Source organism: Toxorhynchites rutilus, chromosome 3 (assembly GCF_029784135.1).
Source record: "Toxorhynchites rutilus septentrionalis strain SRP chromosome 3, ASM2978413v1, whole genome shotgun sequence".
Lineage (NCBI taxonomy): Eukaryota > Metazoa > Arthropoda > Insecta > Diptera > Culicidae > Toxorhynchites > Toxorhynchites rutilus.
In genome coordinates, this window is record NC_073746.1 from 300,844,342 (window position 1) to 300,867,461 (window position 23,120).

The 23,120-nt window shown below is 38.9% G+C and overlaps 1 protein-coding gene across 1 annotated transcript; it reads left to right on the top strand.

Annotated features, from left to right (window-relative positions):
* The first annotated feature begins 5,837 nt into the window (after nucleotides 1-5,837).
* Nucleotides 5,838-22,307, top strand: LOC129779131 (chromatin assembly factor 1 subunit A). Its single transcript, XM_055786409.1, has 5 exons — nucleotides 5,838-6,242; nucleotides 6,302-8,396; nucleotides 8,465-8,619; nucleotides 16,563-17,485; nucleotides 21,421-22,307. The coding sequence occupies exons 1-5, from the start codon at nucleotides 6,156-6,158 to the stop codon at nucleotides 21,899-21,901; spliced, it is 3,741 nt and encodes a 1,246-aa protein (XP_055642384.1). The 5' UTR covers nucleotides 5,838-6,155; the 3' UTR covers nucleotides 21,902-22,307.
* Nucleotides 22,308-23,120: the final 813 nt, after the last annotated feature.

Genomic DNA, 23,120 nt, shown 5'->3' on the forward strand with positions numbered 1-23,120 from the left:
AATATTCATTCATTCAGAATGAATTCAGATTCAACTTCATACAAATGATCCTTAAATCAACGATAGTCCTACGTCACCCTTGCGGTTATACCATAGATATAACCCACTTCCTGTTTTTTTGCAGGGCTCGAGCCTGCTTTCCTCTTCTTCGTGCTCATCACACACTACGCGAAGCGTCCAATTCATGACGCGGAAAGAAAAACACAATACAAATAACGCGAAAAACGAACAGAAAAACTAAACGATGATATCCAAGTTGGATTACCACTGGTAGGATCCAATCTTAGATCGAAGCGCAGCGAAAGCAAAGTGAACTGGATTGCTCAACAGTCCGATGCCGAATGAAAGTTTGCCTCGACGAGATCCACTGTTTGTACTCTAGGCAAGTATTCCCCTTCATTCTTCTACTTTTCCTTTGTTCACGGAGACTTTGAATCCTACGATTTCCCCTCCGTTAGTCGTCGATAAGTTGCTCGTTATTGACAGCTCTGTTCGGGAAAGCACACAAATGGACAGAACAAATGTATGGGAAAATGGAAACGCTTAAAGTTTTCATGAATTTTAACCAGACTATGGGATTGTAATGTATAGCATAATAAACAAATCTTACGGAATTTTCGATTCGTTTAGTGTGTAAATCGTCAAAATCCGTTCGCGGAAAAAATAGTTATTAACGTTAACTTTATTTCATAAAAACGTGACCTGTTTTCTGATTTGACACCCTTAATGAAAGCCGTAGTTCTACGTCAAAAACGTTATTAGAAATTCGATAACGTGGTTCTGTCCAGAACTCAGCTGATCCCATAAATGCCCACTGTGACATCCCAGCAAACAATAAATCGCATGATTTGGCTTATTCTAAGTCGCAAATTGAATGAGATCGAAGCAAAATCACGGCGGTCAACGATTCGATAACACTGAAGAAAGTCGTGATGCAGTTACATCGTACTTCAAAAAAGTGGACGCTATGCACTTCACGCTCGGAATAGAAAAACTCGTGCCACGCTATGCAAAATGTCTCGAACGTTACGGCAATTATGTAGAAAAATAGGAAATAAAACGTAGATTACGAAAATCACCTTGTTTTGTCATACAAATACCATACAAATGAAGCATACATTTCTGCATAATTCAAGAACTAATCAAGCAAACTGAAGCAAATTTGGCATGTGGAGATTTTAGAAACATTTATAAATGGCTATGTGCTATATGAAACGTCCCATACCAGAAAAACAAAAAGAAGAAAAAACGAAGCAGTGGACCAAAACAGAAAGAATAAATATGAAAAAAAAACTAACATTTAGTTCAGCGAATATGCTTAAAGTGTAGGAGAAGATAATGAAAAATATCTATCAGCGTGTTAAAAAGAAACATGACAATTGAAAATTTTCGGAAAACTTTGAAAGAAAATGGGAAAATTCGGAAAATTAAATTCCCATATGTCCTACAATTACATAGTGACAAGTGCTGTTAGTCCATTTGATGTTTGCGCTAGCGAAATTGATCTTTGTTCGAAACCGGAAAAGGATTTTGATGTGATGAAACGCACTATTATATCTTCTTCTATCTATACCAATAAAAAAAGTATCGCCGAATGTGTTGATAAGAGCAGAACTCGAAGAAGGAATTGTCCGATTTAGGGCTGTCTTTGGTCTATCATATTTTCTGTATAAAACATTTATTCCATGCAACGGAGAAATATGTTATTTCCAAGTGGTTGGAAAATCTTGAACGAGAATTGTGTCCGAAAATAATCTGATATTATAATGATGAGTGTTGCCACGATCGCAGTAAACGCGATTGAAGATCACGGGAAAATTATTCCATTGAATGTGTGAAAAACAAAAACTAACTTAATTGAATTTAAAAGGTATGAAATTAGAGCTAGTTCATAACCTTGCGATATCTAATTCTGGTGGAACCATGTCATTATAGATAAACGGACAGTTTTGTGATAGAGACAGGAGTTAGAAACAATTTGAAGGACATCGGAAGAATTAGAGGTTCAGGTTTTGACATACCGCACTTTTATATAATTATACAGATTATTCCTTGTTTCCAAACTGTAAACACATTTCAATTCCAGCTTGAAGCTATACAACTGTTGTACTACGAATTTACAAATAAACTGTATTGCTATCAGGAATGGTGTGAACCCGATTGTTTTAGTAACAATGAGTTTTGTTAGAAATACTAGGAATTTTACAGTGAAAGGTAAATGTATTCAACGGGGTCGATTAGAAGATCAATCAATGAATAGTTCTGTGATTGGACTCATAAACGTGCTCATAGTAAGAAAACGTGAATGTTTGAAGGTATTGATAACAAAAAAATAAATTTTGAGCCGGGAAGTTTGCCGGGTCAGCTAGTAGAAGATATTTCTACTCGCGCAGCTCAGTGCAAAAATTCTGTGCAAAAGTTTATAGTTGTTGAATGGAATAAGGGTATGTTGTATACAGAGAACAAACACGTTTATATCGGACACCTACCGGCACGAGCCGACAAATTCATGATATATTCAAATTGTCAGACATAACGGGATCTTTAGAAAATAACAATTATTATTAAATTAATAACTAAATAACTAAAAAGTTATTTAAAAAAATTCGATGCTTTCTAAAATAATATCCGAACTGAAAAACATAAGGATTGAATAAAATAATTCTGTAGTTCTACTTCAAAAATTCTTCAAGTAGAATTATATTCTATTCTAACATATACAAATATTTGTTTGGTTTAAAAACTGGTTTTGCAAATATGTATATTCTTTCAGATAGCCGAGCAGCTTTCAATGCATTTAAAGTATACAAATGTCAGTCAAAGTCAAAGTTTGGGAATATATTTCGTTTCTTAAAACAAGTAGCTGCCACAAACAATGCATATCTATACTGGTTGCTTGGTCGCTGCGGTGTAGAATAGAGATGGGCAAATCGTTCACGAACGGTACGAAAGAACAAGTTCGCCGAAAAGAGTGAACGAACGGTTGTTCTTTTTCAAAGAATGGTAGTTCTCCCCACGAACTGATTGCGAGGGAACGGTTTGTGAACGAACTAATTCCGAAAGAAGGGTTTGTGAGTGAACTGATGGAGAGTGGACTGTTTGTGAACGAACAGATTGCGAGTGAACTGTTTGGGAAAGAACTGATTGAGAGTGAACTGTTTGGGAACGAACTGTTTGAGAACGAAGTGTTTGCGGGCGAACTGTTTGCAAACGAACTAGTGCAGCTGAACTGATTTGCGCTGGACGGAATGGATAAATTTAACGAGAACGCTTGTAAGGAAAATAAAACGATATTGTCATTTATGAGCAAAATGTGTCTAAGAGCCCCCGCAGACCGCAGACTGATTTGTCGGCCGATAGTTTGGTCGGCTTGTTAATCAGTACAAAGAGGTATGCATGTGCGCACATTACGTCGATTCAGTTGGGTCGGTTGTTGCACCAGAAGGCCGACCCGACCAAACTGTTGGCTGACAGAAAGTCTTTAGTATGCGGGGGTTCTAACACAGGGCTTATTTTGTTAATGTATACTCAATTTTGGGTGAAAAATAAAATTAGATTTTCGTAGTTTTAAAAAGCAAAACTATATATTTTCAAATTCATGTATTCTTTCAATTCCGCGTAACATTTATATATTTCCTGATTATCAGAACAAAAAATCTGGGGGAAGCTACCCAGCAAACATTAAATCGTATAATTTTGCACGTGCCAAGTCTTACAAGAAATCCGAATAAATCATAATCACATATAATATCAATCAAAGTATGTATCGTGTATATTTGAAATCGCATAAAATGTAAAAACTCGATTTTATATACCATTATCAAATTAAGTCGCATATCGGTATAATAAACATCAATTTTATGATGTACATTGTCGTAAAATATATTTAATCCGCATCATATGCGTATATTACGCTGATGCAGTTTGTGTGTCGTATAAGCGTATAATTTCAATCGATTCAGTACTGGAGTAAATCGTGTTGCATGCTGAAGAAAATCATGAAACAGTAAATCATATTAGATCCTAATAAAGGACATATTACATCATATTGAAATGTCAATGAAATGCTGATGCACTCGAAAGTTTTAACCGCTATTGAATTAAATTGCAGATAGCCGCGCGAGATAGCTGGTGGATGATAATCCAGACGACCGGAGTTCGAACCCATAACGGAGCAGTTTTCACCAAACATCAATCTGTGCCATTTTAAACATTAAATTCCACTCCCAACACAAGTTAACCAAACAATTATTATTTCTACAAACATAAATACTCAATAATAAATATATAATATATAAATATATAATAAACATTTCACGAAAATATTTTGCGCCATTTGTTTTTTTTTCTATGTCTGTAATAAATCGTATATGAGTATGGCACTAGTCGCTATTATAGCCGGTCAAAGTTGCATATTCATCCAAACAAATTCGGTAAGCATTTGCTATGTATGTATATGGCCTCCACTTTTGCATGCATATGCCAGTTAGGCGCATTATATGTCAACCAAATTTTAGGGCATATGATGTTATATATACGCTTGTTATGCGATTTAATGTTTGCTGGGTAGGGCGATTCATGGATTAAGTAAACATCTTATAGTGAGGGCAAAGTTTTTTAATTGTTTTCAATTCATTGTTTAGCCTATTGCGTGTACGTGTTATCGTGATTGTGTATATGATTGATTGTTAGTGAAAATCGCTGCTGATTTTTCCCCTGAATGAAAATTATATGATCTTACATGGAACCTGTTTGTTGTCCAAAAAGAGAATATGAAAAATTGTACTTATTTTGTGCGCATCAAATTATTACATAAACTTTTGTCGACCGATAAACATATTTTCACATACAGTTTGCGACTTTTAAAGAAGAAGCAGCTTATCTTTCCCCACTAAATTTCAAAAATATAAATCCCATACGTACACTATCCAATCCAACGATATCAATTAATAGCTGTCTATTGATGTTGGGTTCCAACTAACATGCTATGTTGTTTTTAATACCACTGAACGGAAGAGCGAAAGAACGGTTCAAAAGAACTATTCACTTAGATGAACGGTTAATGAGCGAACCGTTCATCAAAGTGAACTGTTTTGCCTATCTCTAGTGTAGAATGTAATGAAGCAAGATTTCGATCTTCAGCTAAATTCGTCGGACCTGAGCCCCTGAGTTTGTGGATTAGCTACATCATGCCTGAAATGGTCTCCTGAACTAAAAAAAGATAAGAAACATCATAAAGGAAGTCATACCTTCTTAGGGGGAGAAACAAAGTCCTAGTGGGACTATCACATATTCCCTGAATGCACTACAATAAATCAAACTAATGGTCCCATTGGTTAAATGCTACTACAGAAGAATAGGTTGCCTGTATTCTAGTGTGTGTGCACCCAATTAATTACGGATGCTCTCATTTGCATGATTTGTGATATTCGTTAACTCGTATTTCAATTACAGTTGCCAAATGTGTGCTAATCATTATTTATTTCTTTGTTTTCGAGAGGCTTCAAACTTTGCAGTTCATTCGCCTCTAATTCATCATCTGCAAAAAATATGTTATATCCATTCACGTTTCGCAGATGTCGCATAAATGTGAATCATTTCACGTGTCCTAACGCTGGGTCACACCACCTTCATCCCGAGTCGAAATAAATTTGCATTGCACTCTAGTGAAAATGAAAATGTTATCTCCAATTTTTTTCGCATTGCTTCCACATCGACAGGTACCGCCCAATTCTTGTAACGCTCTAAGACAACCTGCGTTACGCTCAATGCGTAACGGTTCAGGGCCGGGGTGTTTATTTTGAAAAGCGCGCTCTTTTCTGCCTGTCAAACATGGGTTCGTTTCGCAAGTAGGCACGAATGCAGGAGGAAATCCAGGAAAACACGCAGTTTTCAGCGAGTGAAACGAAAATCCGTGGAAATACCGAAGTAATTGTTCAAAATTATCATCGGAGTGTGTTCAACAGACACTTTGTAGTTAATTTGTGCTTGAAAGTGATAAAAGTGGGGAATAGTGATACTCATCCATTAGATCATAATTAGTGCTTCCAAAGTGTTTCGGTTTTCTTCGCAGTGCTTACAGGATCTTCGGGGGAGAGAAAAAGAAGACCAAGAAGGTCGACTGAAAACATCTTGAGGGGTGAATAGAATTTGTCATGATGGAATCAGTGGGCAACGGCGAGAGTAAACTCTCGCCCTCGGCCGCTGGCAAAAAATTGAAACAAACAAGACTTCCGTTTCAAGTGAGTTAAAATTTATTAAATTGATGTGCATTTCAGTAATTTATCCCAATACTACGCAGCTTCTCACCGGTTCTCCGACGGCAATTCCGGCGACACCACCCGGTAGTGGTGAGTCTCGGAAGCGGAAAATATCGTCAGAATCCGCCGTCGGTTCACTCCGTGCGTCCAAGGTTGGCCGCACTACGGAGGCTAAGGAGAATGTGAAGGATGCGATGGTGCCGCCACTCACGGTGGAGCTGGACTTGGACGAGCAAAGCAACGGCTCGGATGTGGTGAATGTGCCCCAGGAAGACCAGAAGCTGTTGGTTGCGAAAGTCCCAGAATCGCCAAGGACACCAACCAAACGGGAAGCTGCTGGAAGCAGCGGTTTGTCCGGTAAAAAAAGTGCGGGCAAGGAAAAAGGTGACAGGTTTGTGATTAAGTTGCCAACTGGGGGGAAGAAAAAGGCCAAAAAGGAGGAAGAAGGTGACTCGAAAAAAGTGGTGAAGGAGAAAAAGAAGAAACACAACAGAGATAGCAAGGCGGACAAGGAAGAGTATGGTGTAAAGACTGATACTGTGGAAGAGCCTGTTGTGATTGATGACAGCGATGATTCTGAGGATAACCCAAAATGTGATAAGACTGAAGAAACCTCGAAAACCAACGATGAACAAAAAAGTGATAACGCAGTTGTGACACAAATAGGAGCTACCGAAGAAAACGAGGAAAAATCTCCTGAACCGAAGAATGAATCATGCTCTGATGAAGACACGAAAGCTTCGCAAGCAAACAATCAGGAGGAACCGGAAAAAAGCTCAAAAACCGTCGATCCTGGAAACAAAGAGGTCGAGAAAAAGAACGATCAGGAGAACGCAAACGTCACTCCTAGACGTGGTCGTTCATCTCGAATAACCGCTCAAAACGTGACTCCAAAACAGGAAACATCCGCGAAGAAGATTCTCCCGGCATCACAAAAGAAATCCAAGAAGGCCAGCGAAAAAACAATAGCTCCGAAGGCAAACGACGAACCGAACCCGGAACCAGAGGAAGGAAAACATTTGCAAGCGGAAGAAAACCAGGATGAAGAAGACGTTCCAGCGAAGCAGGATGCGAAGAAGTTATCGAAAGGTGCTCTGGACAAATTTTTCGCCAAGGTAGACGGTGAAAAGAAGGAAAATCAAATCCCCGAAGTAAACGCTGAGGTTGTGGTCGTTGACGACGAGCCTCAGGGAGACATCCAGGAAGTTCCGAAGACGCCGGTGAAAGGGATCAACACTTCAATCGCCATCATTTGTCAGGATGATTCTACCGGTGGTAACGGGATTGATGATGAGGAGAACGCCTATATGCTGTGCACTCCGAACACCAAGGAGCGATCGCTTGTGGTGGATAAGAAGCTCACCCCTAAGCAGCTTGCCCGACAGAAGGAGGCCGATCGGAAACAAGCCCTCAAGCAGCAGGAATTGGAGGAGAAGAAACGTAAAAAACAAGAGGAGAAGGAGGCAAAACAACGCGAGAAAGATGAACAAGAGCTGTTGAAAAAGAAGGAAAGGGAAGAGAAGGAAGAGCAGAAGCGAAAAGAGAGAGAAGAGAAAGAAGAACAGAAACGCAAGGAGAGAGAAGAGAAGGAAGAACAGAAGCGAAAAGAGAAGGAGGAAAAGGAAAAGAAACGTCTGGCGGAGCTCGAGGCTAAGAACGAAGAGAAACGAAAGAAGGAAGAGCAGAAAGAGGAGGAACGCAAGAAGAAAGAGGAAGAGAAAGAGGCGGAGGAGAAACGCAAACAAAAAACAGCTCAAGCATTCCAGAGCTTCTTCGTGAAGAAAGCCAACGGGAAGGAGGCAAAGCATTCGGACGATGAAAATTCTATGGAACAGCAGCAGTTTGGCGAAAGCGGTGAAACAACTAAACAGCAGATGTTTATGCCGTTTTGCGTTAAGGGCGACATGCGATTGGCACCAGTCTGTAGGGTTACTCTACCCGACGGTCGGAAGCAGCATTTGGATAATATACTGAAGAAATCAAGCGATGAGAACGGTAACCACACGGAATCGGTAACCAATCTCAACAATCTTTATCTGAAGCAGCTCAAAAATAAGGATTATATTGTCGGTAAGAGTGGACGAATGTGGGCAGCTCAGGATGATGAGGGTGATGAGGATGATGTGATGGTTGTTGGTGAGCTCAATCTTCTATTTTGATACTGAAGAACACATACAAAACATATTCTTTTCTCTGTTTTCTAGATGATAACCTATGCCATCAAATCGAGGCCTCTTCAAGTAAACTGTACCGAGCCAAATTCTTCCTTTTCGAAGAAAATCGTCGTCCACCATATCGGGGAACGTGGCGGAAGCAAAGTGCCACTATCAAATCTCGTCGCCCGTTCGCCCAGGACACGGTAAGACTCGAACTTCATTCGCATTATTGTTCTCGATCATATGGTGGACATACTAGTGTTTTTGTGCTGTGATTGTTGAATAATTTTACGTTTGCAATATTGCTCTCAGCATTGAAAGAATTGACAATTTGCATGCCCATTGTAGATAATATTCAGGCTAAGTTGCCAAATCAGCCGGTTCTTGTTTATTCTGATTTGAAAATTTGGAAAATGATGATGTATTTCAAGATAAAATTAGTTTCGCGGATGTCGTCAAAGGATCGAATATAGTTGGAGTGCTTATTGTCGTCAAGATTTCCCATCAATGCAGCGCAATCCCTACGGACAATTGTGATCAGCTTGAACAAACTATTATTCGTGTTAAATTAGCAAACCGCTCAATCTATGTTGTCGGATTGTACCTCAGACCTTCGTCTTGTGCAGACAAATATATTTCGCAAACAAATGCAATCCAGGACGTATGCGACAACGCGACAAACGCTGACATTGTTTTAGCATTAGGCGACTACAACTTACCAGACCTTCGTTAAAAATTTGACGATGATATAAACGGCTATCTACCCGTGAACGCATCAACAGAGCAAGAGATTCTGCTGGTCGAATCAATGTCCGCTGTTGGTCTCATTCAGATGAATGGACTATGGGACGTGATATAACCATTCCTGATTATGTCGAACATTTTACCCCACCCCCCTTCCACTCCTAAAATTAGGCGAGCACCGCAAACAGTTTATCCTAAGACTAGACACTCAGTATACTGTGCCAAGTTACAGCCACGCTCCGGCGGAATTAACGAATTTTTACTTCAAGAGATGCGACATCAGCTTGCTGATAAATGAGCTTTCGACAATTCACTGGGCACAACGCTTGAGCCTGGCAACTGGATGAAGCCGTGACTGCATTTTATGCTATGCTACATGAAACATTCGATGAACTTGTGCCACGCCGCAAAAATTACACTACCATTGTTACCCGTAAACCTTGGTGGACGACGCCAGAGCTCCGTTACTTGCGCAACAAGCTTCGTCATCATTTTGAGCTTTTGTTAGGGCTCAAAAATCAACGAAACGCACTCCATGCAATGTAGAATACAAATGACGTTGAGCAAGCACAGCCAAGGAAGCTGCAAACCTGTTTGCTGAATTCTTCAAAAGTGTTTTCCAATTCCTATCTTACTGGCCGGATAGCTTTTGTACAAGTGGATCACGAAGTCTCTGCATCATTCGACGTTACATCAGGTGTTCATCAAGGAAGCGTATTCGGGCCTCTCATCTTATTTTTATACATAAACGATCTAGCCCACAGTCTGTCATCGAGAAAATTATTCTTCGCAGACGATCTGAAAATCTTCCGAATGATTACATTAGTTCTGGATTGTGAAGTTTTGCAAGCTGATATTGATCAACTTTTGTTGTGGTGCGATGGAAGTGGTATGATCGTAAATATCAAAAAAATGCAAAATAATCTCTTTCACTTGCTGTCAAACTGCTGTTGAATTCAGTTACCATATTGATTCTACCGCCCTTGAGCGGGTCAATTCCATACGTGACCTAGGTGTAATAATGGACAGTAAGCTGAGCTTCAGTGAGCATGTTGTGTTAACTGCAACCGAGGCGTTCTCTGCACTGGGATTCATCCGTCGTCACACAGCATTCATCACAGATGTATATGCTCTTAAATCACTATACTGATCGGTAGTACGTAGTATTATGGAATATGCTGCGCCAGTTTGGGCACCGTATCACGTCTCACATTGTCTGAAACTTGAGCGAGTACAGAAGCATTTCATCCGATTCGCTCTTCGCCAGCCTCTCTGGGCTAACCCTACAAAGCTGCCACCATACACATCACGCTGCCTGCTGATTGGGTTGGAGACATTATCGGCCAGACGTCTGAAGCTGCAGCGAGTAAAGGGTGTGTCACATCAAATTGCATCACGGAAAAAACGCTGTAGAAATTTAATTTTTAGGAATTATATCTTCAGCTTTCGCTTATAATCAGATAAGAGTGTATAGATCACGTTGGCCATGCTTTACTGTCAATTTTTCGTAAATTTGGAAAAATGTCGTCGAACGAAAAAGAGCGTCGTGAATTAATCCTGTGCACTCATTTCGAGTATCCGGAGTTGTCACATCGGGACATCGGTGAGATGCTGGGAATCGTCCAATCCACGGTCAGCAGAGTACTAAAACGATACTTCGAGAACCTAACCATCGACCGGAAGGTGAAGAACGGCAAAAATGGATGCTCCGTCAGTGAAAAAGATCACAAGCGCGTAGTTAAGCAGTTTAGACGTGATCCGAGAAGTTCGGTCCGGGATGTCGCCAATAAGCTGAATTTGTCAAGTTCATTCGTCCAGCGGACCAAGCAGCGGGAGGGCCTGCGTACATACAAGGTTCAGAAGGCTCCTAACCGCGACGAAAGGCAAAACATGGTGGGGAAGACGCGAGCCCGGAAGCTGTACACCGAAATGCTGACGAAGCCGCATTGCCTGGTAATGGACGACGAAACCTACGTCAAAGCGGACTTTCGTCAGCTGCCGGGCCTGTTGTTCTTCTCCGCAGAGGACAAATTCAGCGTTCCGGAGGAGATTCGCAAGCAGAAACTATCCAAGTTTGCTAAAAAGTACATGGTGTGGCAAGCGATCTGCTCTTGCGGAAAGCGGAGCGCCCCCTTCGTGATGACCGGCACGGTAAACGGGCAGGTTTACCTTAAGGAGTGCCTACAGAAGCGCTTACTACCACTATTGAAGCAGCACGAGGGCCCGACCATCTTCTGGCCGGATCTCGCTTCGTGCCACTATTCAAAGGACGTGTTGGAGTGTTACTAAGCCAACGGGGTCACGTTCGTGCCAAAGGAAATGAACCCGCCCAACGCGCCGGAGCTTCGCCCAATAGACAAATATTGGGCGATTATGAAGCAGGCCCTCCGGAAGAACCCAAAAGTTGTCAAATCGGAGGCGGACTTCAAGAGAAAATGGATTTCTGTTTAAAAATAACTACAACCTTACGTTGTACAGAACCTTATGGACGGGGTAAAGAGGAAGGTGCGAGCATACGGGCTTGGGCTCGAAGTATGAATAAAAAGAAAATGCCAAAAGTTGTTTAATAGTTTTAATTTTACTGTCTAAAATTTTCAAAAGGATCGGTCTACTGGGCGAATTTCCACAGCGTTTTTTTCGTGATGCAATTTGATGTGACACACCCTTTATTTATTTTTGACGTTCTCACAAATCGTATGGATTGTTCAGCATTATTTCAGAGTGTCAACATAAACGTCCCGTCTCGTACTCTTCGTCATCACAATGCTTTACGGCTGACAGCAAACAGGACAAACTATGGGTTTAACGATCATTTCAGTGCAAACAAAGAATAAATAAATCAAGGATAGTAATGTAACGGGCAAAAGTATCAAGCAAAGTAATCGTAAGACTCCTCCGGCCATTGTAGAACCTAGAGAGTCCAAACAAGCTTGCGAGGATACTCGTAAAATTTTGAAAACAAATTAGATCCAAGAACACATAAAAACAAAAACTTTCGAAATGATAGAGATGGATCCATCAATGTTGAGTGTGCAACTGGAGCCAATATAAATTAGATAAGAAATCACATCGAAAGCAATCTGGGTGAAGAATATAGAGCTGTTGTTCCCACGTCGATGTCAAAATTAAAGTAGTGGGCATGAGCAATAAGGCATCACGATAAAAGATGTGAAAATATTAAATACGTACGAAAATCCACGCTTCACATATAACAAGTTTAGTGATGTAATTGAAACATATCTTGGCACTTAATAATTTGTTGATTGTGAAAAAAGTAAATTTGGGGTTCGGTCGGTGCTTAGTTGCTCCCGTAATTAACGTTTTAAGATGTTTCAAATGTGGAGAATTTGAGCATAAGAGCACAGATTGCAATAACTGTGATACGTGCTTCAAGTGTAGTCAAAGACACAAAACATCTGAGTGTAAGTCAACTGTATTGAGATGTATTAATTGTTTAAAAATTAGTAAAAAGCACAAAAAATATAGGGGGTTGTGTCCAAGATACGACCGCATTGTTGACGTAGAACTACGCTGTTAGTTTATATAAGTCGCTTGTTTATAACTTCGGATATCATTTTATAATGCTGTGAAATTTTAGAAATAACTGTTTAGTAGAATGGTTTGTGATCGCATTGAAATGGTTTTTTTATTGTTGAATCCACATCTAAGGAAATTTCTGATTCGTTTGGTATGTAAATCTCCAAAATCCGTTCGCGGCAAAAATAGTTATTAACGTTAACTTTATTTCATAAAAACGTGACCTGTTTTCTGATTTGACACCCTTAATGAAAGACGTAGTTATACGTCAAAAAGAGCCTGGACGTCATGTCGCATTCAATTCTGAATGCTCAGTTTACAAGAGACTTTACGTTTCCATGTATAGCAATCATGTTGCAGAAGAATTATGAATCAATTTTATAGTCTGTATATAAATATTGCGGGATTATCAGACACACATTGCTGAAATCGATCCTTTTGATCAATATAGTACTCTCAGATAAAATGTTGTCACTTGTTTATCACATTCTAGACATACTGGCAGTGTTGCTATTTATGTTACAAAATCAGTTCAATTCAAAGTTCGGCTGAACGAAGTAATTGAAGGAAACTGGTTCTGGTATAACTTTAATTTAAAACAAACAGTAAATGAATTTACGCGCATTTCCCGGCACAGTAAAACTTTGATTGATCTTGTCTATTCCAATTTCGATAATATTTGTTCATCAACTGATATTGATTTAAAAATAACCGATAATGAAACCATACTTATTATCGTTTTGGACCATTTTCATTTACGACGAAGCATTTGTGAAATTAAAGTGCTGGAATAAATATTCAGAACAGGCTTTTTCGAATCTTGTTGAGAGAAGCCTGGATTTTGCGTGTTTCAGTGTTTCATTGATCAATCAATCCATTGAATCGGTAGATGCACTCCATGAAATAAAACATTCGGTTAACAGTATTTGTATATTTGAATATATTCACCCAAAAATTGAATGAACTCAGAACTATTCGTTCCTCATTAGAAAAAAAAAACGACTGGAGTAGATCATGTTAACGCAAGAGTTGTTCAAGATTGTTCTCATGTGATTTATCACATCTTGCTGAACTCAGGGGGAGCTGGGAAAGACCTGCTGCTCAGGGAAGTGTATAAGGGCCCACTTTACTTATTATATACACGATTAACATGATTTCATAAAAGCAACGAGGAAAGTGTCACCCATACAGTGATCGTTTGTTAATTGGACCGGAAAATCAATACAATTATCGAATTTTACTTGCTAACTAGACTGCATAACAGCAAAAGTAATACTCCAAATTGAAGATGAGATCTATTATTGATGCATAACTGCTTTGCAGCCCAGTTAACGTACGCCCTTTTATAGATAATTCCATAAGTCTAGTTAGCGAATGATTTCTGTATATGACGGGGTGACGAACATCTTAAGCGAGTGTCTTCCGGGCTGCAGCAACATGAGCAATTGCACAGCAAAAAATGATATAACTACTAGGAGGATGGCAGTGATTATCATGCGAGAACTTATTGAGATCGACATTACATCGCATCAGAAATATGAACCGAAATGAAATGTTAATAATCTTCATGACTCATATTCATTGAGAATTGACACAATTCCTTCTATGATAGATATAACAGTAGAACCAATATGACTTGATTGTGATAGTCTGCAAACGAACATTATTTCACCGAAAAAGCTACTGCTCCCGATGCCTTAGAATAAGACTAATAATAAGAATAACGCAATGGAAAGAAATCACAATACCATAGCTATCCATTAAAAATAAAGCAACTTCATGATTTCATGTGTATTTTACCTCAAAATATCATGACATCTTAAGTATTTTCAACTTGTTTTTTGTTTCTTCCCTATAAACTTCATAATCAATGTAATCAATGACGATATATTTTTTGTTTGTTTGCCGATTCACATATACTTCTTCTACCATTTAACTCTGTTATGTGTCACACTGATATTCATAAAAACGTTGAGTGCCACGGTTTTCTAGCGACTTTATGAAAAATTTTAAACGTATAAGAGCCATCGTTTCTTATCGTAGTGGAAGGTATTTTTGTTCGAAAGGGAATGCTCATAAGCTTATATGCTTATATTGGTTACCTTGATTATCATATGTTAGTCATCTGTGACTGACGCAACCTGAGCGAAAGCTCGGTATCAGTCACCGGTGACTGACGTGGCAATCAACATGTTAATCACTTTCAGTTAGACAGTTGAACTTCCTGCCAACTTATTTTCTTTTCTGTTCGTAACATATAACAAACGGCCCTTTCAGGGCTACTATTTGGAGTTTCACACGAGTTAAACTAACATTTGAATGGAATTTGCGTTCTTCAAGTAGATGGTTGAAGTATAAGCAAATGAAATTGAGCATACATAAAATTAAATATATGGTCATCTAGTGAAATCGAATAAATGAGAACGTCTCTACTGTAATTGATGATGGGATCATTGATCGGTTTCGGGATATTAAATATCTTGGCGCGATTTTTGATGACAAACTTAAGTACAATACTCACATTGACAATGTTATCAAGAAATATGGAATTTTGTGTCGACTAAGAAACCATTTAATTAATTATTTGCACTAATATACAGCTACACAAATCAATCATCTCTCCTCATCTAGACTTTTGCTCTTCCATTTGATTTTTGGCCAAAGAAACACAAATATCGAGATTACAGCTGCAGAAAAAAATAATGCGTTTGATTTTACAGATTCACTTCCTCATATTTGATACTGGATGCTCTGCAATGGGTATCTGTGAAGCAAAGAATTGTGTATTGAACTATGATGTTCATTTTTAAAGGAGTTAACGGTTTGCCTCGATATTTGTGTGATCCAGTTGAAAGAGGAAGGGACTTTCACAGTTATAACACTAGAAACGCGGATAAGAGCACCACATTTCTTAACATGTGTTTCACAAAATTCGCTATATTTAAAAGAAGTAAATGTTTTCATTATTATATTGTTATATTGTTTAAACAATTTTGAGCAAAAATATTTTTCTATTATATATTTAATTTTTTTCTTTTCAATTTGTATTAATCTCTATTATGTCTGTCATGATCTTGGTGATGATGGAATATTTGAAATTTTTGTTATTTTCATTTCGTATGAGTTAAAAAAAAAAAAGATATAAAGGATATAAAGTAAATGTTTTTTTAAGAGTCGGTTCAGGATTTTTTCGTAAAGGAAAATTTCTCGACTTCCCTGGATGGGGATGTTCATTGTCAATCCAAAACGTGGCTGGCGGTTGGACTTGTGCTTAGGTGGATCAGTTGGCTGCAAGGTCCTTGTCGGAATCGTATCGACTTTGTTGCGGACAAGACCGAGTATCGGCTAGGGTTGTTTTGACATTGTAATTCTTCTTCTTCTTCTTCAATGGCACTAACGTTCCTAGAGGAACTTCGCCGTCTCAACGTAGTATTACTTGCGTCATTTTTATTAGTACTTAGTTGAGATTTCTATGCCAAATAACACGCCTTGAATGCATTCTGAGTGGCAAGCTCTAGAATAAACGTGATCACAGTGCAAGTCAGAGGAAATTTCTTTGACGAAAAATTCCCCCGACCAGAACGGGAATCGAACCCGAACACCCGGCATGTTAGTTATGACGCTAACCACTCGGCCAAGGGAGCACCTTTGACATTGTAATGCTATATACGAATTTATATCTGTAAATAAAATCAGTTGGTTTTTTTTACTAAACTGGTTTCAATGCTGAGAAAATTAATTTATCTTTTAGATAACTCGTCTTGCTCAAACCACTGTAGGGGGAGGAGGCGGGACCATCATCATCATCATCTTTAACTTCGAACAGTCTCCGTTTCGATGTTACTAATCATTTCTTTTTTGACAGAAAATCTTCGACTACGAGGTGGACTCCGACGATGAATGGGAGGAAGAAGAACCGGGTGAGTCTCTTCACGGTAGCGATGACGAGAAGGATGTCGATACGGAGGACGACTACGAGGTGGATAACGATTTCTTCGTACCCCACGGGCATCTCAGTGACGAGGAACTCCAAGCGGAGGACGATGTGTTGGAAGACAATAGTCCGGAGGCGCAGAAGGCCAAACTCAAAATCATGCAGCAAGAATTTGCCGCCGAAATGAAGAAGAAAACTCAAAAGATCAAACCTCGGTTACTTGGGTGTCTGTGGGAGAACACAACTGACGACGGTGAACAACGGTCCGAGTGTTCTCCTGTTATATGGGAGATTCTGAAGGCTCGTGCAATGCTGTTCGATCCGGAGGAGCCGATCTCGCTAACGGTGCAGCAAAACGATCCGGAATCGAATCAGACGACGCCTTCGAAGGAGAAGGAACCTGTCGAGAGGAAGCTGAAGCAGATCAAACTGGTGGACGAAGGAGTTAAAGAACTGATTACTCTTATCCACGGATGTGCTCACAACAGAAAGTTTTTGATCAAAGAATTTCTCGCTTATTGGGCCAAGCGAAGAGATGAGGGAGAACTATATGCGCCGCAGTTTGCCCCCGACAGTATACGAACAAAAATTTTGGAAATCTCCAGCTGGAGGCCCTGTCCGGATGAAGGTGTAATGCAGAATAAGATGTGCTGGTACGTTAATAAAGATACGCTGAAGAAGTACGACCTAATCGATCTCAAGGTGCCAACGGAGTGGAAGTTTATACTGAAACCGATCATCAAGAGCAAAAAAGAAAGGAAGGACAAGGAGTTGGGCACCGAAGGCGCCGATAAGGGCAAAAAGACGCCACCAGAGAAGAGGCCTCTCAAAGATAAAGAAACTGAAAAAGAGAGGTAAGAATTGAATAGTATTTTTTTAAATTTACATTCATTAGATAACATTAGAGAACATACATTTAGATAACTTTAGATATATAGCTATTAGACATTCTGCACTGAAATAGGCGAGCTTCTGTTGAAATAATTAAAAATAATTAATGGTCCCTATTTCGTATGTTTCGATCGTACGGAGATTTATCAAAATCTGTGAAGTGGAGGCGATCTGGCGTAGTGGTAACATCCATGCCTCTCACGCTAAAGGTCGCGAGTTCAATTCTCACTCCCGACATTCTTCCAAAAATGGAAGTAAAAAGTGACGAACCAGCCAAATGAGTTGAAAATCACTATAATACAGATAAAAAAAAATCTGTGAAGAATATTCTAGTCTAAATATAAGCTGTACTGTTCGTAGAAGTAACTCGAAGTGAGTGTAACAATTTAAAAAATGGGTGAGTTATATCTATGATATAACCGCAAGGTTCACGTGGGACTACCATTGTCATAGTAATCATTTGTTTGTATTCATCAAATTATTGAGTGAATGAAACAATTTTCGAATTCAATTGAATAACATATTTGCATGTAAGTAAAGAATTTGAACAAATACCATGCAATGTAAGGCATCTTGGTATTGCTGGCTGTGTTGGGGAAACCGTAAATCGGCTCAATTAAAACGGGGCAATTGAGAGATAAGATAGCGCTTGACATTTTAAAGTTATTCAATTGTATATCTTAGGAAAAATAAAATTTGATTTATTTTGATAGAATCGTAGAAATATTATCTATCAATTGATGCAAATATCTTTCCGATCTATTAAGAAATGTCCGAGTCGAAATGTCGAAATCTTTCATTTTTTTCCTGCATGTTCTGTGCTAGTTCTGTGTTAGACGTAGTTCCACGTCAAAAAGTAAATGAAATAGTACGAGGGCTATTTGGAAAGTAACTGACGTTTTTAACTAGCGTAGCAGTCAGAAATCATATCGTCATACATCGCTTTTCTGGCTTGCCCTGGTTCAGAGAAACTACTAGAGTGCAGTGGGATGAACAATGGGCGTTGTCAATCCCAATAAAAGCCACAAAATTCCACAAACGGCTACTCTAAGCGAAATGACATCGCTTTAAGCGACCACCAGGACGGGACACAGGACTCGGGACGAAAAACAGCAGTACCACGATGGTTCTCTTGCGAGATAATGGGGTTGGTCGCAGGTCTTGGAAGCCGTATCATAAACACCAAGCAACGAACGATAAGGACTGTATCAAAAAGGCTTTAGCAACATATATCTATATAAATAAAAATGGAAGGCTAAATGTGTTGGTAGCGAAAACCCCGAGGAAGGGATGGTCCGATTTAGGGCTGTCTTCATTCTATCATATTTTCTGTATCAAACATTTATTCCATGTAACGAAGAAACATGTTATTTGTAAGGGGATGAAAAATCTTGCACGAGAATTGTGTCTGAAAATAATCTGACATTATAATGTCGAGTTTTAGTAGAAGTACTGAAATTTTATAGTAAAAAATAATTTAAAAAAAATGATAAAAAAAAATGAGTGGATTATATCTATGATATAACCGCAAGGTTGACGTGGAACTACCTTAGCTTAGCAATCATTCGTTTGTATTGATTAAATTCTTGATTGAATGAAACAGTTTCCAAACTCAATTGAGTTCAATATATTTGCTCTGTGAGTGAAAAAAATGAACAAATGCCGTGTAAAGTCAATTCATTTATTGTGATTGATTGTTCTTCGTTACAAGTAAATTCAATGACGGACCTTTTACGTTTGGTATGATGACTAGAACAAAATATATGTACGGAAGAATTATCAAACGTTTGATGAACCAGCCTAAGGCTGAAAATATTTCCAATAAAGACAACAAAAAAATTATCAAACGATTATTTTATTTTACATTTCCCTCTGAAGTTTACATCCCAAAAGTGTACATACTTCTCGAATCTCGAATTTGCTTGAAACTGGGAAGTTCATTCGCTTCTAGTGGCTGCACGATTTTCCCAGGTTCCTAAGTTTAGAAGATCATGTTAGGACAGACATATTCCACTCTGCACAAAGGCAAGCGAGGACAAAAGTACTCGCAGTTTGCATTTATTTGCAGAGCCGATTTCCCCAGAAACCTCGGTTTTGAAGTCTGTGTTAGGGAAACACATTTCAATCGGAACAAAAATACCCCCGATTTGTATGAATTCGCAATGCCGATTTCCCCACGCTTCATGGATTTGAAGTCTGTGTTAGGGAAACACATTCCAGTCGGAACAAAAATACCCCCGACTTGCATGAATTTGAAATATCGATTTCTCCAGGCACCTTGGTTTAGAAATCTCTATTAGGGAACACATTTCGGTGGGAACAAAAGCTCCCCCTACTTTCGTGTGTTCTTCTTCTTCTTTTTGGCTTTAAGAGGGTTTAAACTGTTCAGTTCACTCGCCTCTAGGCTCTTTCGTGTGTTTGCAATGCCGATTTCGCTGCTTGGTTTTAAAGTCTGTGTTAGGGAACATTTTTCGATGAGAACAAAAGTCCCCCTACTTTCATGTATTTGCAATGCCGATTTCCCCAAGGCTGCTTGGTTTTGATGGCTGTGTTAGGGAAACCGTAAATCGGGCCAATCAAAACGATGCAGTTAGGGCGTTTAGATAACGCCTAATATTTTACAGTTATTCAATTGTTTATCTAATGAAAAACAACATTTTGTTAGTTGCGATAGATGCGTAGAAATATTCCCTATCAAGTGATGCAAACATCTCTCCTATCCAGTACGAAATGTTCGAGCTATAAGCATTCGAAATCTTTCATTTTTTCCTGCATGTTCTGTGTTTAGGTTTCATTTTACCCTCCATATATTCCGGTTAGACGTAGTCCCACGTCAATAATTTAAAAAAAATGATATAATTAAAGATCCATCAATAAACAGTTCTGCGATTGGACCCATGAACGTGCGCTTAGTAAGAAAACGTGGATGTGATAATGATAAATTTTGGGTGGGACGAAGTGTGCCGGGTCAGCTAGTCACATATATAACCCATGTCTATTTTTTTACTGTCACTCTAGGCAGTGATATGAAGATTAAAAATCTGTTTTGAAGGCTACGAAAGGTTAAAACAAATTATACATTAGGGTCACCAAAAATTCTACTGAAAAAATAATCATTGAATTTCGTTCCTTCCTTGGATAATATCAACAACGATAAACAGGTGAATTGAATGCAATAAGTTTGTAGTCCTAGGTTAATAATCTGGTCGTGTCTTGGACCCCACTCTCTTATTTTTTACTATCAATAGAGGTTCATAGAGTTTATTCGCCTCAATCCCTGATCGGTCAAGGATTTTTTTCAGGTTGGAAATTTTTCTTGACATACCTTGGGATAAGTAATGAGCCTGAAGTATCGGCTAGAATTAGGCTAGAGTTTGCTTAGCTGCTAGAACTATGGAACGATTTCGATCCGAGACCGTGGCACGTGATTTGATAAAATGGGAATTTCCTTGAAAATTCTTGGCTGATACTGTCAGAGATATTGGGTTCAATCCCCGATCGTTCTAGGGTCTTCCCGGGTTGGAAATTCTCTCGCATGCCATAGAATAAATACGTTCAGAAAATGGCTTAAATTGTTCTTTAGATTAGTAATGCATATCTGCGAGATAATGACCTAACTAACCTAACCTAAAAATATAAATACCGTAATATAATTATTATAAATAAGATAACTTGTCCCCCTCAAATCTTAGCCGAGGAATGAGGTGGAATTATCATCATTATTAAATGTTTGCGAAAAATGTCAACCCCACCGTCAATAATCTGCACAATTTGCAGGCGATACTATTCTTTGCTTCTGTCCAATTTGTTCCTGGACATCGTTCAATCGAACGATTCTGATAGTTATAGCAATTTATTTTTTCTAATATAAATATCATTGATTCTTACTTTTTTACAGTTCCCCACGAACCACAGGTTCTGCATCGAAGCCCCCCAAAACTCCCGCCGCCAACATCGCCAAGTTCACCAAGAAACTCTCTGAAGACGATAAACGGAAACAGCTGACGGATAACAAGAAGAACGGCGTACCGGCCAAAGCATCTCCCTCCTCCAGCAGTAAGAAATCTGCGAAAACTCCCAAGAGGAAATCCACAGCCAGCGCTAGCAGAACTACTGTCGTGAGCAATAGCAGTACAAGTTCCATCACCACCATCAAGCCATCCGAGGAAAAACAACAACCGCCGCAGAAAAAGCGTGTCGCACTACTGATGTCCGTTCCTCGGGGGCAGCAAATAAACCAGACCCATAAAAACAGCCTTATCAGTAAATTTCTATCGAAACCAGCCGATGATGGCGACAAACAGAAACGGACCAAACCGGAGGCAATGGAGGTTGATCCTCCTAACGGCCGGGAGGATGTTATCGTGCTAGATGATTAACTTTTTTTTCTTTGTTTTGAGAAGCAGGAATGTATGTTCGTGTGTATGTGTGTCGATGCAAATAATGTAATTTATTATTATACACTGGAGGGATTGTTTTTAAGGCTGGAATCTATTCTCTTCCAGCTGGCTGCCGAAAGAAAAGTATAGAATGGATTTGGATTTGTTTTTCATATCTTAGTTAATAATTTTTACCAACTATAAAGATGAAAACATGTTTCTGGTTACGATTATGCAATTTTTTTCTTAACCGTTTACAGTCATTGAACTTCTATTTCTTTTCTAATGCATACATAAATAATTCAGCTTTTAAAGATTTGGAAGAAGTACACAGTGTTAGAGGTCTGACGACAAAATAATCAAGCAGAAACAGAACTGTGAAGAAATATAAATATTTTTAAATATATTTGCGTGTCTTTTTATTTATGTGGTTTGCAAGAGTTATTTCCTACCCATGAGTCCCGAGGTTTTGGCAGGCGTACTCCCACTGAAATACCGCTTCAATTTGTCATCTCTTCGGTTTAGCTTCGATCAACTGATCGAGCTAAGCTTTCACTCTGGATTCATGAGTTCATACCATGAATTCATCTCCATGCAGGTTGAACTTTCTTCGTTCATTTCCAACCGTGTTTGTTTGACTACCACCCCGATTCTGTATTCCGAAGGATTTGCATTTCGTTCGAAAGTGATGTTTCGACTGAGTTTTAATTTGCCGTTCCCTATTCTGATCGTTTTGCTGATAAGATGCTCGAAAACAAAACAGCTCGAACGAAAGATATTCGAATTTAAAAAATGGGTGGGTTATATCTACGATATAACCGCAAAGTTGACGTGGGACTAGCTTAGCTTAGCAATCGTTTGTTTGTATTGATCAAATTTTTGATAGAATGAAACAATTTCCGAATTCAATATATTTGCTTTGTGAGTAAACAGATTGAATAAATGCCATGTTAGGTCAATTCATACATTGTGCTAGATTATGTTCTTCGTTACAAGTAAATTTAATGACAGTCCTTTTTCGTTTGGTACGATGCCTAGGACAAAATATGTGAACGGAAGAATTATCAAACGATTATTTTATTTTACATTTCCCTCTGAAGTTTGCATCTCTCAGATGTACGTACTTCTCGAACCGCGAATTCGTTTGATTTGATGAACTTCAGGTACTCAGTGCCAGAAATTCAGTGAGTAGAAGATATGAAGACATATCCTTCAATGC